The sequence below is a fragment of the Mustelus asterias genome, chromosome 25 (assembly GCF_964213995.1).
Source record: "Mustelus asterias chromosome 25, sMusAst1.hap1.1, whole genome shotgun sequence".
NCBI classification, from domain to species: Eukaryota; Metazoa; Chordata; class Chondrichthyes; order Carcharhiniformes; family Triakidae; genus Mustelus; species Mustelus asterias.
In genome coordinates this window covers 54866845-54883045 of record NC_135825.1, presented here as the reverse complement: position 1 = coordinate 54883045, position 16201 = coordinate 54866845, and the positions used below count along the sequence as shown (strand labels likewise).

Here is a 16201-nt window from a genome sequence, read left to right as displayed (position 1 = left end):
GGTAAGTGGAGCTGAGTCCATGAAAAGACCAGCCATGATCTTACTGAATGGCGGAGCAGGCTCGAGGAGCCAGATGGCCTACTCCTGCTCCTAGTTCTTATGTTAAAGGGAGGACCCCCCCCCCACCAAAGTAACTAACTTGATTGTGTTTTTTGAGGAGATAACAGAAAGGCTTTGAAAAAACTCCTGAGAGGCCGGAGTCCCTCCACTAGACTCCCTTTATTTACAAACCCATTCCACTCCGTGTCAGAAGACATGACACTCCCATTTTTAAAAACAGATGAAGCTTCCTGATTAGACAGGCAATTAATACCTCAATCAGGGATCTCATACTCCAAGAGGCCAACCTCATGGACCTCGTTGAAGTCATAACAAGGTTGACAAGGGTTATGAGGTTGATGTAGTGGATATGGACTTCCAAAATGGATTTGGACCTAAAAGAGACCTAAAAGAGCTACCAAAATAGATTTGCCAGTAAAGTTGAAATCAAAGGGGCAGTGACAGCATGAATACAAAGCTGTCTGAATGACAGGAAGCAGAGATTAGGGGGTGGAGCATTGTTTTTCAGACTGGAGGAAGGTTGTACAGTGGGATTCCCCAGGGTTCATTGCTTTCCTTGGTGCGTATCAGCGGCTCAGACATGGGCACAGGGGCAGTTCTTACAAAATTTACAAGATGTCTCAAAACATGGAAGTGAATTCTGAGGAGGATAGTGACAGGCTTCATGAGGACAGAGACAAAGGCTGGTGATTTGGGGCAGATATGTAGAGAAGTGTGAAGTGATATGTTTTGGAAGGAAGAATGAAGAGAAGCGATTATGAACCAGAATACGATTCTGAATGCAGAAACCAAGAGACCTGGTGGTTGGCGGGGGGGGGGGGGGGGGGGGGAGTAGTGGACAAACCATTAAAGGTGGCAAATGAGGTTGAGAAAGTGGTTCAAATCAAGCAAGGTCCTGGGCTTTCTAAATAGAGACATATGGTACAAAAGCAGAGGAGGTGTTGTGGTGCAGTGGGAGCATCCATATCTCTGGGTCAAAAGCCATGGAAGGTGTGCTCATAACACTGCCAAACAGATTGATTACCAGCCTGTGAACCCTTCCAACACTCCTTGATGGCAGGGTAGTAAAGACTTAAGACCATAAGTAGGAGCAGAAGTAGGCCATTCAACCCATCGAGCCTGCTACACCATTCAATGAGATCATGACTGATCTTATGCACAAGATGTCCTTCTCTGCCTGATGTAATTTGACTTTGATCTCAGTTCCACATTGTGACTGGTCAAGTAGGCAGCTAATCAGACAGAGGGCCAGTTGGGTGGCCATTAGTGGCTGAAGAAGTGCAGGCCCTATTTAAACACACAGTAACAGCCTTAACTGCGACTGCTTTCTAACTAAAAGTATGGACAATAAGGGTTTCAGAAACAGTGGTATGGGGCTGGCACTGAGAGCAGGGTTGCGCCTTGATTCTCCAATGCCAACCTTGATGTCCTTCAGAAGGCAGTGAGGGAGAGGGGGAAGGTTTTCTTTTCAGAAGGAGGCATTCTCCCAAGCCAAGCTGCAGAGACCATCAGGAGACACTGGGTCCCACGCCAGAAAAGGTTCAATGACTTTATTCACTCTGGCAAAGTGACTGCAATGCCAGGACTCTGGCTATCCAGAGACATTCCAGCAGACATTCCAGCTGAGGAACCTGAGGGTGCGTGATGCTGCTAAACATGAGAGGGTTGGAAGGCAAGGCCCTTACAGAATCCAGAGCAAGGCTCAGAGCCATAGCACTGCTCTAGACTTGCCAGCACTGAGACATAACAAAGAACAAAGAACAATACAGCACAGGAACAGGCCCTTCGGCCCTCCAAGCCCGCGCCGCTCCCCGGTCCAGGATTGAATCCTGAATCCAGGATCCCCGCCCAATTTTCCAGCCTATCTACATCCTAATATCCTATCCACCGAGCTGTCCCTCACAGCTACGATGCTTTGTTCATCACAACCTAATGTACAAAGAACAAAGAACAAAGAACAGTACAGCACAGGAAACAGGCCCTTCGGCCCTCCAAGCCTGTGCCGCTCCTTGGTCCAACTAGACCAATCGTTTGTATCCCTCCATTCCCAGGCTGCTCATGTGACTATCCAGGTAAGTCTTAAACGATGTCAGCGTGCCTGCCTCCACCACCCTACTTGGCAGCGCATTCCAGGCCCCCACCACCCTCTGTGTAAAAAACGTCCCTTCCCATGTGAAAGAACTGCTGGCCTTGGTCGCAGAGGCCACCAGGGCCTCTTCTCTTTTATACGTCTCTACAGGGCAAAAGTGTTGACGATGTCAGAGCACTGACTGGAGGGGGAGGAGAGCCCAGTCTCCACATAGTGAGTGTTATTGAGCAAGGTTCCATGGAGATCACAAGGGTGACTCCCCAGTAGCAAATTGGGGAAGGAGAGATGGGCATACCTGATGGAGAGGGTGAAAAATGCAGTGCATTCCTCCCTATCCAACATCACGCCAAGGTCTCAGCAATGCAGAGGCTGCTGCTCCCAGAAGCTGGTTCTTTCTCATTTGTCTCCCACAGATTCTGACGTGGAGGGACGTGTTGTTTTGCCTTTAGTTTTTTTCGCTAGTTGCTTTTTTAATTGGACGAACAAACTAAATACTACCAGCAAAAATAATACTACTGACAATAAATAATGCTGCAGGCAACAACTAATACTCCCAGCAAAAATAATATTATCAGCAGTAAATAATACTACTGGCATAAACAAAATACTACTGGCTAAAATAATACTACCAAAAACAAAATAATACTACAGGCAAAAAGTAATACAACTGGCAAAAAATTAATACTAAAGGCAAACAATTAATACTATTGGTAAAAGGAACACAACCAGCCAAAAAATACTACCAGCAAATAATACTACCAGCAAATAAAACTACCAGCAAATAAAACTACTAGCAAATAATACTACCAGCAAAAGAATAATACTACTGGTAAAAATACTACCAGCAAAAATTAATACTCATCAAGAAAAGATATCACTAACAGCAAAAATTAATACTACCAGCACAAGAATAATACTACCTGCAAAAGATAATACAAACAGCAAAAATTAACACTACTGACAAAAAATAGCACTATCAGCAAAAGAGTAAGACTACCACCAAAAAATACAACTGGCAAAAGATAATAGCACTATCACAAAATTATACTACCAGCTATAATCTTCAAGTAACATCATTAAGAAACAACACCAGGAAAAACATCCAGAAGTTCTTTTTTCGCAATCGCCTGAGCAATAACTTGGCAGCGTGGGTTTCAGAGGAATGAAATTCAGACGGTTTTATAAAGGGTGGACAATCAGTGGTGGGTTCTCTGAAGAGTGGACAATGCATTGCATCAGATCATTGCCCAGGAAGTAAAAACAAATATTTAACCCGTTACAATTTTAAAATCTCAAATCGTATCGTAACTTAAGAGAAAATGATCAAAGTGTGATTCCCTCCACTCACTTCACAAAAGTACTGGAAAAGTTGACAATCGTTAAAAAAACAGCAATGTTTATGAGATTAATTGAATACAGCAGCACAGGAAGAGGCCACTCTACCCATTCTACATGTGCTGTCCCTTTGAAAAACCTACTCAATTAGACACACTCCCCTGCTCCTTCAACAAAGCCATTTTTTATTCCTTTTCAAGTCTTTATCCAATTTCCTTTTGAAAGTTAATTTTGAATCTGCTCCCAGCACCCTTCCAGGCAGTGCATTCCAGACTTGCTTTGTTAAAAAATCATTCTTATCATCTCCCCTCCAGTTCTTTGCCAATTATCTTCAGTCTTTATCCTCTGATTAGTGAGCCTCCTGCCAGCTGTAACAGTTTCTCCCAAACTATTCCATTATAATCCTTCGCCATTCTCAACACAAACCTGATGCTACTGCATCGCAATGTACTACCACGTTTTTTAAAAACAATAATCAAAGCCATCAGACTTTCCTGAGCCGTGTACTGTCTCCACCAGAGAAACTGAAAGAATTTCAAAACTGAACACAATGCAACACATTTTCTAGGACTTTTGCAACAGCATTCCTTTTACAAAAAATGAACTCCAATGCATAAACATCAGCTGGAAGTTCAGTACATGCTCAGACTGGGGTCTCGGTGGTTTGAGGACATTGTGGGATATTCAGAGTGCTCAGGGTAGTTGGAGTCAAACCAAGGAATTCAAGTGTTTAGAGTCATGACAAACTGCATCCTTAGCCGGCCAATAAATGTCCTGTAGTTGTAGCAGGTGACTGTGTAGCAATTAAGAAAAGGAACCCGCGACTGACTCTCCGCCTACCCTCACCCCCGGTGCAGGAATGTTCAGACCTCCAATGAGATTAATGCCTAAAGCAAGCCAAGAATCAAACCGTCACAATCTCCATGGCTCCGAACCGTGTTGCACAATGCATTTCTCCATCAGGGAGATGACGAGAGATTGCAACAGCAGCACTGATAGAGTGAGGCCTGATCCCCGATCCCTCAGCTAGGGCCACTGCCAATCATAGAATCCTACAGTGCACAAGGAGTCCATTCGGCCCATCGAGTCTGCATCGACCACAATCCCACCCAGGCCCTATCCCCATAACCCCGTGCATTTACCCTAGCTAGTTCCCCTGACACTGAGGGTCAATTTAGCATGGCCAATCCACCTAACCCACACACCTTTGGATTAGGGGAGGAAACCGGAGCACCCGGAGGAAACCCACTCAGACATGGGGAGAACATGCAGACTCCACACAGACAATGGTCCGAGGCTGGAATTGAACCTGGGTTCCTGGCGCTGTGAGGGAGCAGTGCTAACCAATGTGCCACCGTGTTGCCCTCTGGCTGAAACTAGTCCCTTCACGGTCAGACAGTGAAGAATGGAAATTGCAGGACAAGAAACAACAGCTTACATTTGTATAGCAGCCTACACATAGCAAGGCATCTCAGGCACTTACACGTATGCAGAAGGAGGAGGTTGAGCTAAGAGGGAACATACTGAAAGAGGCGTTGACTCATCAAAAAATTGGATTTCTAAGAGATTCTGAAAGAAGTGGAAAGGCTAAAAGGTAAAATGAGTTAGGCAGAGTTCCATTTGACAGGGAGATGGGGCAGGGATCCAGCAGAATGAGCAAGGGTACCGAAGAATCATAGAATCATAGAATCCCTACAGTGCAGAAGGAGACCATTCGGCCCATCGAGTCTGCGCCAACCGCAAACCCACCCAGGCTTTATCCTTGTAACCCCACAAAGGGCAATCCTACTCAGACCTGTTTCCTATAATCCCAAGTATTTACCCGCTAATCCCCCTAAACTACACATTTTGGGACGCTAAGGGGCAATTTAACATGGCCAATCCACCTAACCTGCACATCTTTGGACTGTGGGAGCAAACTGGAGCACCCGGAGGAAACCCAGGCAGACACAGGGAAAATGTGCACACTCCACACAGGCAGTAACCCAATCCGGGAATCGAACCCAGGTCCCTGGCGCTGTGAGGCAGCTGTGCTAACCACTGTGCCACCGTGCCACTCTCGTGATGAAGAGATGAAGGAGCTCAGGATGTGTGCTGAGGCGGATGGTTGCTACAGATCACTGGAATGGGGAGGAAAGTAGATTCAGATTTGTATATTTATTTAAGATTTTTCAGCACAGGAATCTGGAGGGGTGACGTAATGCCAGCTAAATTTCAGGAGAATGTTTGATTACATTAGGGTAGGATGTGTGGAGTTTGATCAAGCATCACGCAACCGGCCATATCAATCCAGATCGTGGACAAAATGCCAATCACAGCTGGATTGCCGTTCTGACCATACTTTTCAACACCCTGACACAGCTCCGTGTTTCTGGACGGGTCTTCCAAGCCCGGCTTCTCCAGAAGTGCAGAGTGTGCGGTCCATTGGAGAACTTCATCACAGTGAGAAGTCTCACAACACAAAATTAAAGTCCAACGGGTTTATTTGGTAGCATAAGCCACTAGCTTTCGGAGCGCTGTCCCTTCGCCAGGTGAGTGGGATTTCAGTTCACAAACAGGGCATATAAAGACGCAAACTCAATTTACAAAACAATGGTTGGAAAGCGAGTCTTAACCACACCATGAACTCCATCACTGCAGAGGAGCTTTGGGGGAGAACATGCCCCCTTGTTACAGCACTAACTGCTGTAGGCAAAGTTTAAACACCCAGTACAAATGTTTATGAATAGGTGAATGGAATGACTGAATCAATGGGTAGGGCGGGTCGGTGGGTGAGACAAGTGGGTATGTGGATGGGGTGGCAGGTGGCGAAAAAGGCAAGTGGGTCGGGTGGAGCTAGGTGAGGTGGCAGGTAGGTAGGGTAGTAAGTGGGTAGTTGGGTTGGGTCGGGGGTATAGTCAGGTCAGGGGGGGCATTGTTGGAGTGGTGGGGGTAATTAGGTTTGGTTGTTGGGGGGGGTAGTCTGGTGGTGAGATTTAGCAGGGTCAGTTGGAGTCAGATCGAATCATGTCACATACTGTTTGTCGAGCTGGGAGTTACTCGGGTCGAAATGTGGAGTAGCAGGGGTATCAGGGGAGAGAGGGGGAGACGGGGGGGGGGGGCAGTGTGAGTGATTAGGGGTCAGAAATAGAAATAGAAACCCTACAGTACAGAAAGAGGCCATTCGGCCCATCGAGTCTGCACCGACCACAATCCCACCCAGGCCCTACTCCCATATCCCTACATATTTACCCAACTAATCCCTCTAACCTATGCATCTCAGGACACTAAGGGCAATTTTTAGCATAGCCAATCAACCTAACCTGCACATCTTTGGACTGTGGGAGGAAACCGGAGCACCCGGAGGAAACCCACGCAGACATGAGGAGAATGTGCAAACTCTGCACAGACAGTGATCCAAGCCGGGAATCGAACCCAGGTCCCTGGAGCTGTGAAGCAGCAGTGCTAACCACTGTGCTACCGTGCCGCCCATGCCAGCTCTGTAGTTATCCAGGAGTTAGACAGCACTCTTAGTCTAACATTCAGGGAAGTCCCACTGAACTGTCCTGAATCCACTTGGACACAGAGTGGGAGATTTTCACACAGTGCCTTGAGGAATTGTCTCTCAGAAGTTCAAACTCCCTGGATTATTCCCACAGAGGTCAGTGCGCTGGGAGACTGGAAGATCTGGGTCATCATTTTAGTGGGTACCATCTCTTCAAAAATATTCAAACTTTGTTTTTGCATTTTGCAGCTTCAGAAAATGCACAAAAATGCTCAGTAAAAATTGTAACAACGTATTTTTTTAGTATTAATGGACTACTGGACAACTAATACCACCGAGAAAAGGGTCAGCATTTTGTAATACACTCAGGTTTTGATTTTAATATCTTCATTGCAATCGAACTGCACCAAATAGTCAGGTCAATGTGCACCTGTGTGCAAGACAGCTCCACACTTAGACAAAGCCAGACAACCAATACAGTCGGTCCGGCAGGAATAAAGTGACCTCATCTTTTGTCATTCCCCACTGACACCCAGATTGGACGGAACAGAAATAAAGTTGGAATTAAATGAAGTAAAATCGAATGATCCAAGTTTTCCCAACCCAACCCTCCGACCTTAACTGTGTCCCAATGTGGAACTGAGATCAAAGCCAAATTAAAAGCAAACTACTGCGGATGCTGGAATCTGAAACCAAAAGAGAAAAAGCTGGAAAATCTCAAAGCCAACTCACATCAGGCAGGGAAGGACATCTTGGGCATAAGAAATTACAGGAGGAAGGGCCATTCAGCCCTTTACTTCCTGGTCCCTTTTGCTGAGCCTGTACGAATTGCTAAATTAAGATTTTTATTTTGGTTTTGAGGATACTTTTAACTTGCCTTTCCCTCGCTGCAGATGCTAACTAACTGCCCCGTTCTCATTTCAGATTTCCAGCATTTGCTGGGGTATTTTTTTTTGTGGAGCTTACTTTAGTAAATCATCAGTGCAACCTGGTTAATCTCCTGAGGGAAGATTGTGCAGCCTTGTCCCAGCCCCCTCCCAAAGGTCAACCTAGTGAAACTTGCCAGCGCTGCCTAGCACAACATTATTCATCCATGACCATTTGCCTCCCTTTACCATGACATTTCCCATCGTCCCCACAGCTCAACAGCCATCAGGTTCCACGCAGAACTCAATTATCTCTGTCTGTTATTTATCTTTCTAACCCTCAATCCCATTCCGAACCAGATATTCACCCAGCTCCTCTTGTCAAAAGGCGTTAATCAACAGGGCATTAACTCCTTTAGCTGGGAACCTATTGCACATATCGCAGCCAGGTTGCATGACACAAGAGGACCAGGAAAGGGGAAGGGGAGAGAATCTCATCCTCAGAGGAACCAAAGAGCAGGAGCGAGAAAAAAAATAAAACTTTTAAGCTTGAAGAATGTTTCAAATTCCAGCGCTGATCTAAACAGCATTGTTGCCATACTGGAGAGGTTTTAGACAGTCCAAAATCGTGGAACAGCTTTCTCAAAAGCTCCATAATTATTACATACACATACTCACAAACACACAGATTCACTCACACAGACACAACTCTCACATAAACACACACACACAAAGATACTCACAGACACACACACACACATATACACTCACACAGACACACGCTCTCTCACAAACACACACAAAGATACACTCACAGACACACACACGCACACATATACACTCACACAGACACACACATATACACGCACACAGACATACACTCTCACAAACACACACACACACAAAGATACACTCACAGACACACACACGCACACATATACACTCACACAGACACACACATATACACGCATGCAGACATACACTCTCACAAACACACACACACACAAAGATACACTCACAGACACACACACGCACACAGACATACACTCTCACAAACACACACACACACAAAGATACACTCACAGACACACACACGCACACGTATACACTCACAGACACACACTCTCAATAACACACACATACTCACAAACACAAAGATACACTCACACAGACACACACTCTCACAAACACACACACACACACAGATACACACAGACACACACACGCACACACAGATACACACAGACACACACACGCACACACAGATACACACAGACACACACACGCACACACAGATACACACAGACACACACATGCACACACAGATACACTCACACAGACACACACGCACACACACAGATACACTCACACAGACACACACACGCACACACAGATACACTCACACAGACACACACACGCACACACAGACACACATTCTCTCTTACATACACATGCACCCAGGCACACAGACACACACGTTCTCACAAACACACACATCCACGCACACACATATACATTCATATAGACACACTCTCTCACACACGTACAGTCACACACCTGCACATACACACACACACACACACATTTGATTTGACTTGACTTGATTTGATTTATTATTGTCACATAAAACATAGGAGCAGAACTAGGCCACTCGGCCCATCGAGTCTGCTCCGTCATTCAATCATGGCTGATATTTTTCTCATCCCCATTCTCCTGCCTTTTCCCCATAACCCCTGATCCCCTTATTAATCAAGAACCTATCTATCTCTGTCTTAAAGACACTCAATGACCCGGCCTCCACAGCCTTCTGCGGCAAAGAGTTCCACAGATTCACCACTCTCTGGCTGAAGAAATTCCTCATCTCTGTTTTAAAGTATTAGTATATTAGCATATATTATTAATTATTATTATGTATTAGTATACAGTGAAAAGTATTGTTACTTGCGCGCTGTACAGACAAAGCATACCGTTCATAGAGAAGGAAAGCAGAGAGTGCAGAGTGTAGTGTTACAGTCATAGCTGGGGTGTAGAGAATGATCAATACACACACAAACATAGCCTGGGCACGATCTTAGCCCACGCCCCCCCCCCCCCCTCCCCCTCCCCCCAACCCCCATTCACGCCACACTCCTGCTGCAGCAAAGATGGAGAATTTGACACCCAGCCAAATCTCCATTCACTGCAGCGGGATGGGAAAATCCCACCAGCGTGAACAATTGGAAAATTCCAGCCTCTATCAGGTACACACACTCTATCATGCCTATACACACACACTATCACGCACATGCTATCACGCACACGCTAGCACGCCTGCACACTCTATCACACACACGCTCTATCATGACCACACGCTATCATGCCCCACCCGCTATAACACACCCACACGCTATCATGTCCACATGCTTTCATGCCCACGCTATCACACCCACACTATCATGCCCACCTGCTATCACGCCACACGCTATCACACCCACACTATCATGCCTACCTGCTATCACGCCACACGCTATCACACCCACATGCTATCATGCCCACACGCTATCATGCCCCACCCGCTATAACACACCCACACGCTATCATGTCCACATGCTTTCATGCCCACGCTATCACACCCACACTATCATGCCCACCTGCTATCACGCCACACGCTATCACACCCACATGCTATCATGCCCACACACTATCACACCCATGCTATCACGCCCACACACTCTATCATGCCCACACGCTATCACGCCCACACGCTATCACGCCCACACACACACTTGTTCGCACACACACACGCACGCACTCACACCCACACACATGCAATGCTGAAATCCAGAAAAAAACTTACTCCACAATAAACTTTGGGATACCGGCTGTTTGAGGATTTCAGCCTCTTAAACATTATTGAAAATGCTCCTTAACCTGCTATTTGTGCCCCACTGGGCATCATTTTGGAGAAACCTCTACATAAGTAGCACTAATTTGGTTGCGTGTTAGCGCACAAAAGGATTTACTGTGGCTTTGAATAATGGCACTTCCACTCTCGGAAACAAAGGCAACAAAAAGGAAAAACTGGACATCAGTCGCTTATCCCTTTTGAAGGAAGCAAATAATAAGTTTCTTTGTCAATCCCCATCTGTGATCCTTTATTAACTCATTTTTCCCCAATATCATTATTCATCACAAATCTCTCTTTCAGTGGGATTATTGCCCCGAATCAAATCATAATTATTCTACATAATACTTAATGTTGTCAACTGATCACAAACTCATTCTAGCCACATTCACAGGTTTGCCTTAGCTACTTCTATTATTTCTTGACAAGAACAGAGGAAGCCAGAAAAACTCAGCTAGTCTGGCAGCATCTGTATCATTTCCTAATTTAACTGGTCTCATTCTCATCTCAGACATGCCCTCCTCAATGACATATAATGTTTTTTTTTAAGTTTATTTATTAGTGTCACAAGTAGGCTTACATTAACACTGCAATGCAGTTACTGTGAAAATCCCCTAGCCGCCACACTCTGGCGCCTGTTCGGGTACACTGAGGGAGAATTTAGCATGGCCAATGCACCCTAACCAGTACGTCTTTCTGACTGTGGGAGGAAATGTCTCTGGAGCACCCGGAGGAAACCCACGCAGACACGGGGAGAACATGCAAATTCCACCCAGACAGTGACCCAAGCCGGGAATCGAACCCGGGTCCCTAGCACTGTGAGGCAGCAGTGCCAGCCACTGTGCCACCATGCCACCTCACAGGCAAGGAGATCCATGGGCTGCAAGTGCTTTTATACACATTTGAGATTGTTATAGGTTGAAAAGATGAATAACAAACTCTGGTGTGTCAGTAATGCCCACCACCCCAACCATTGCTTCATGATGTAGAATTATACAACACAAACTCAGGCCATTCAGCCCAACAGGTCTATGTCAGTGTTACTGCTCCGCCTGAGCCAATTGGAGCCTTTAATATATACATGTGGAGTCTACACTGGTCAGTTACACTGCTGCGGGGAAGAGTTTATTTTTGCCTGTAGCCAATGAGTGGCACAATAGCCAACAGCAATAGCACAAGGTTCACATTACTTTACCACAGGTTCACAGACAGAAATTCAGCAAAAGAGCTTTTGCATGCTCAGATCATTCAACTGACAAGGCTGATGGGGCACTCAATAAGGTAGCACTGTCCATGAACAAGGTCACAAATCGCAGCTTAGAATTACATGGCTGCAGTTATTCCAACTGCTGCTTGCATCATCCCTATAATATCCACAGGGTGATTCCCACAGCGCTGACAACCAGAGACATTTCCATTGCGATAAGGGAGCTGCACATTGCTTTAGTGAAGTAGCACTAAGTGTGTTTGTGTTTAGATAATCTTTGCTCTGTCGGTTTTCATATTCAATATCACCAATGGGAGCCCCAAAGGCTCTTTGTGTAAATGCACCACCCAATATCGCACAGAATCATGCACGACCCAGCCTCAATCCCCCATGACTACTGAGTCTAGGGGCACCAGACCACCATCGCTGGCACCAATGAGGTTATGAAAGAGGAAAGTGGGGAGGGAAGGCAGGTGAGTGTCATCCAGGGCTTCCGATTCTGAACATTATTTAGTAATCATTATTGAACCAAAGATGTGCAGGTTAGGTGCAATGATTGGTCAGGCTAAATTGTCCATTAGTGTCCAAAGATCTGTAGATTCAATGGATTAGCCATGGTAAATGTATGGGGTTACAGGGATAGGGCGGGATAGAGGTTCTGGGTAAAATACTCTGTCAGGGAGTCAGTGCAGACTCAATGGGCTGAATGGCTTCTTCTGCGCTGTAGGGATTCTATGATTTAAGCATTGGGCAGATCTCAGTTGTAATGACCCAACCAGCACACTCCGCCACCCCGATCGCCAATAACCTGGCAACATTCTGCAGCCCCAGTTTACACGTAAAAGATTGCTCTCTTAGATGAGGTCCCCAGCATGGTTATCGCTCACAGACCAAATCGCTTCATGAACCTCTACCTTTGGCAAATCCCTGGGAGGAGCTGCAAGAAATGAAAGAGATTGCATACAGACAATCTTAAGACTTTTGCGAAGCTAAGATGATGCAAAGGGTTAACGCCTCGTGGCTAAAATGCCACAGCTTCATATTGTACGTAAAAACATATTTGTTTCATGTGTTTACAAGCAACACAATGAAAACTACAGAAGGCAGGCACTGGAATTCAACTCTTCACTGCTATTCATCAAATTCTATAAAAGGGGCACTGCTTGCAGCTGGGAAATTACATTAATTATTTCTTGCAGAAAAAATTCACTAATGAGTGGTGACAATGTGTTAAACCTGGTTATTTGAAACCTAAGCATTCAGGATATTGCCAGCTTTGTAGCGTACAGGGCGTGGAGAGTGTTAAAAATTCACAACTAATTTCAAGCAGCCAGTACACACATTTCACTGTCAGAATTCTCCATACATCAACCCCTGCCTCCCCCACTCATTTATTAAGTAAGTGTGGATGACCTACAACCCACTCCTTTAATGAGAGGTGTCTCGCTAACACATGCAGAGCGTCTATAATGGGAAACATCTTTTGTTCTGTACCAAGAACGTCAGCACTCAAGGTTGAACTGGGTAATATTCTGAAACAGGCGACAAGATTATTTCACTTCAGTGAATTTCCAACAGTTGTTGTAAAATACTCAGGAAAACAATCGAACTGTTTTTTTTTAACCTAACAGATTTAATTCTTGAGTTGTTCTATCAAGTGTACACAATGTCTGGTACCACTTTGTGTTCCTTCTAGTACTTCACTTATCCCATTCTTACAATCAATAAATGTCAGCTAGTTAAAGCCCCATTGTCACATTACAAGTCAAGTCAGATTTTTAACAGCGCTGATTTTAAATTTATCTTTGGAAGGAGTTTAACAAAGGATTGCCTCCAGCAAACTCTGTTGTTGGAGAACTAAATGTTTATTTAATAAGAAAGGAGATGACATGACATATACCGGCAAGGATGTTTCATTCACCACGTGGCAAAACAATTGATTAAAAACTGGTACAGTTAGAAAAATGAGCTTTTTGTGACAATTCAGGAGGAGACACACCTCAGGGTGATCCATACAGACCAGGAAATTCCAAGTTCGATCTCTGATCTTGGGCCTTTCTGGTTTATCCCACCTCGGCAGTACCAGAACTGGCCTCAGTGCCTTTGGGTTAGGGAAAGAGGAAAATCTGCCAGGACACCACTTCCTAATCACTACTCAATGTTGAAAGCTGCACATCTGTAAATGTTGGGGCGACGAAGTCCCTCACAGTCAAATAGTTGCTGAGATGTAACGGTTAAGTTTATACACGAAGAATGGCAGCTTGGGTGAGGTACCAGATCATCCCAGCACACCAAGAAACAGCACAACTCTCTTCAGAACAGAACAGAAGAAAAATAGTTAACTGAAAGTGCAGCCTTTCACTAATTTATGAGTGAATTATATTGCATTTATTAGAAATTATTCAAACAACTAAAAACATCTCACGTGCTGCACTCACTTAACATGCCACAGCTTTTTACAATGCTTTGTTGGCTAGTCGCAGCCCAGCTATCAAACCCAGTCAATCTAATGTAACAACTATAGATTTAGCTCTGTTAAACTATGCTCAAAGTGGTGCAAATTCTTGGTTAAATGTTCACTCAGCACTTTGCACAGTAATGTGTCAACATCATACTGAATAAGTCCCAGCTTGTTCAGATTACATTTTTCAGCAAATACATATGTCAAAAGGCCAGCTAATAAACTATAGACTAAAAACACATTGCAGTGTTTGTTTTGCTATTGTTACAATGTCAGCAGACGCAAGTAAAACAGGATCTGAAAAGCCAGATTTGAGTGTGTGTTCGCAAGTATTGTACTATGTCTGTGCTGGCTGGATCTCTGACAAGCCAGCTGATTATTTAATTTTCTACTGACTTACAGTTTGCAAGACAATGAGCCAATTATAAATCAATTAACTGGCATCTCTCTGCTCCTATGTAAATGTGTGAAGAATACCAAATGTTGAATTCACCCAACAGCGAATAATGACACTCTATATAAATATCACATATATTTTTCTGATTCTTCCATCTGCTATTGTAGCTATTATGAGCAACCAGTTTGTCCTAGATGTACAGCAATTATTGACAACCAGAATTCATGAAATAAACCCCTGACATAATTCACTGCTGGACCCACAAAGACCTGCGATATATTTCCCCACAACTTTTTAAAAATGTGCACAATGATGACAAACTTTTGCCAGACTGGAATGAGAAAGAGAGGATCCCCTGGACATGTCATGTTTGAAGGATAGTGCTTTACGTGAGAACAGAGGATAAGAGATCATAGTTAAAATACTTCAAAGATTGTCAGCTTTCCCCCCCAGATATTTAAATGAAGCATGAATCCAGGTCACTCCAACATTTAAAAGTTAGTCACAAGCTGGTTTTAAACTGGACCCAAATTGCAAAAAATATTATGCTGCCTAGTTTGCATTTCTTTCTCCCTTCAGCAGAATTTTAAAGATCTTATTCAAACACATGCCCTGTCTCTCACGCACAGATAGACGAATCCCTGGCACAATCAAACCCCTCTAGAGTCCTGCCTCCATTCCATGGCTAAAGGATGAACAGATTCACAGAAGGAGAAAATATAGACTTAAAGTGAAGGTGTGGGTTGGAGGAAGAAGAAGAGTCTCTCTTAAGGCTTCCTTACCTTGGTTAGCCTTGCTTCCAGCGGTGTTGAGTGCGTTCAGGAATATGAGTAGCAAACAGTAGCAGCCGGACAGACGGACAGTCCCCATTCTGCTCCGCATTTTTTCAGATGGATCTGTCTGAGAAGGGGATGAGGCTCGATATTTTTCTCCCCTCCCCACTTTCCCCCTCCCCTCCTCCCTCTCCCCTCCTGAAAGTACAGATGGAAAGAGCCTGAGTGGGAGCCTGCGAGTCAGTCAGATCGCCCTCTGTGGGATTAGAAAGATGTGTTCTGTCCTGCTCATTGCTTTAACACTGGGATATGGGAGGGAGGGAGTGGAGGTGAGGAGGAGCGGGGGGGGTGGGTGAACACACACACACACACACAGAGGGGGGGATCAGAGATGGGGAAGAGTCTCTCAATCTCACACTCAATCCGAAAGAGGGAAAGAAAAGGGGTGGGAGGGGGTGGTGGTGGAGGAGGGAGACACAGCTTCCAGTCTCTGCAGGAATTTACAATCCCAAAAACATTCCTGCTGGGGGAAGAGAGAGAGAAAAGGCTGGAGGAGGACTTCCAATCTCCATGGAAACGGCTTCTGTGGGATCAGGAGGTCAGGACAGGACCATGTGCAATCAATGGATCGATAAAGGCAGGATC

The 16201-nt window shown here is 45.0% G+C and overlaps 1 protein-coding gene across 1 annotated transcript in view; it reads right to left on the bottom strand.

Moving 5' to 3' along the window:
- The window catches only part of LOC144479192 (signal peptide, CUB and EGF-like domain-containing protein 3), a 399824-nt gene extending 383834 nt beyond the window's left edge, over positions 1-15990 (bottom strand). The window contains exon 1 of the mRNA XM_078197827.1: positions 15566-15990. Coding sequence (XP_078053953.1) covers positions 15566-15665 — 100 coding nt within the window. The 5' untranslated portion in view covers positions 15666-15990. The remainder of the gene's footprint in view (positions 1-15565) is intronic.
- Between the last annotated feature and the right edge of the window lie 211 nt (positions 15991-16201).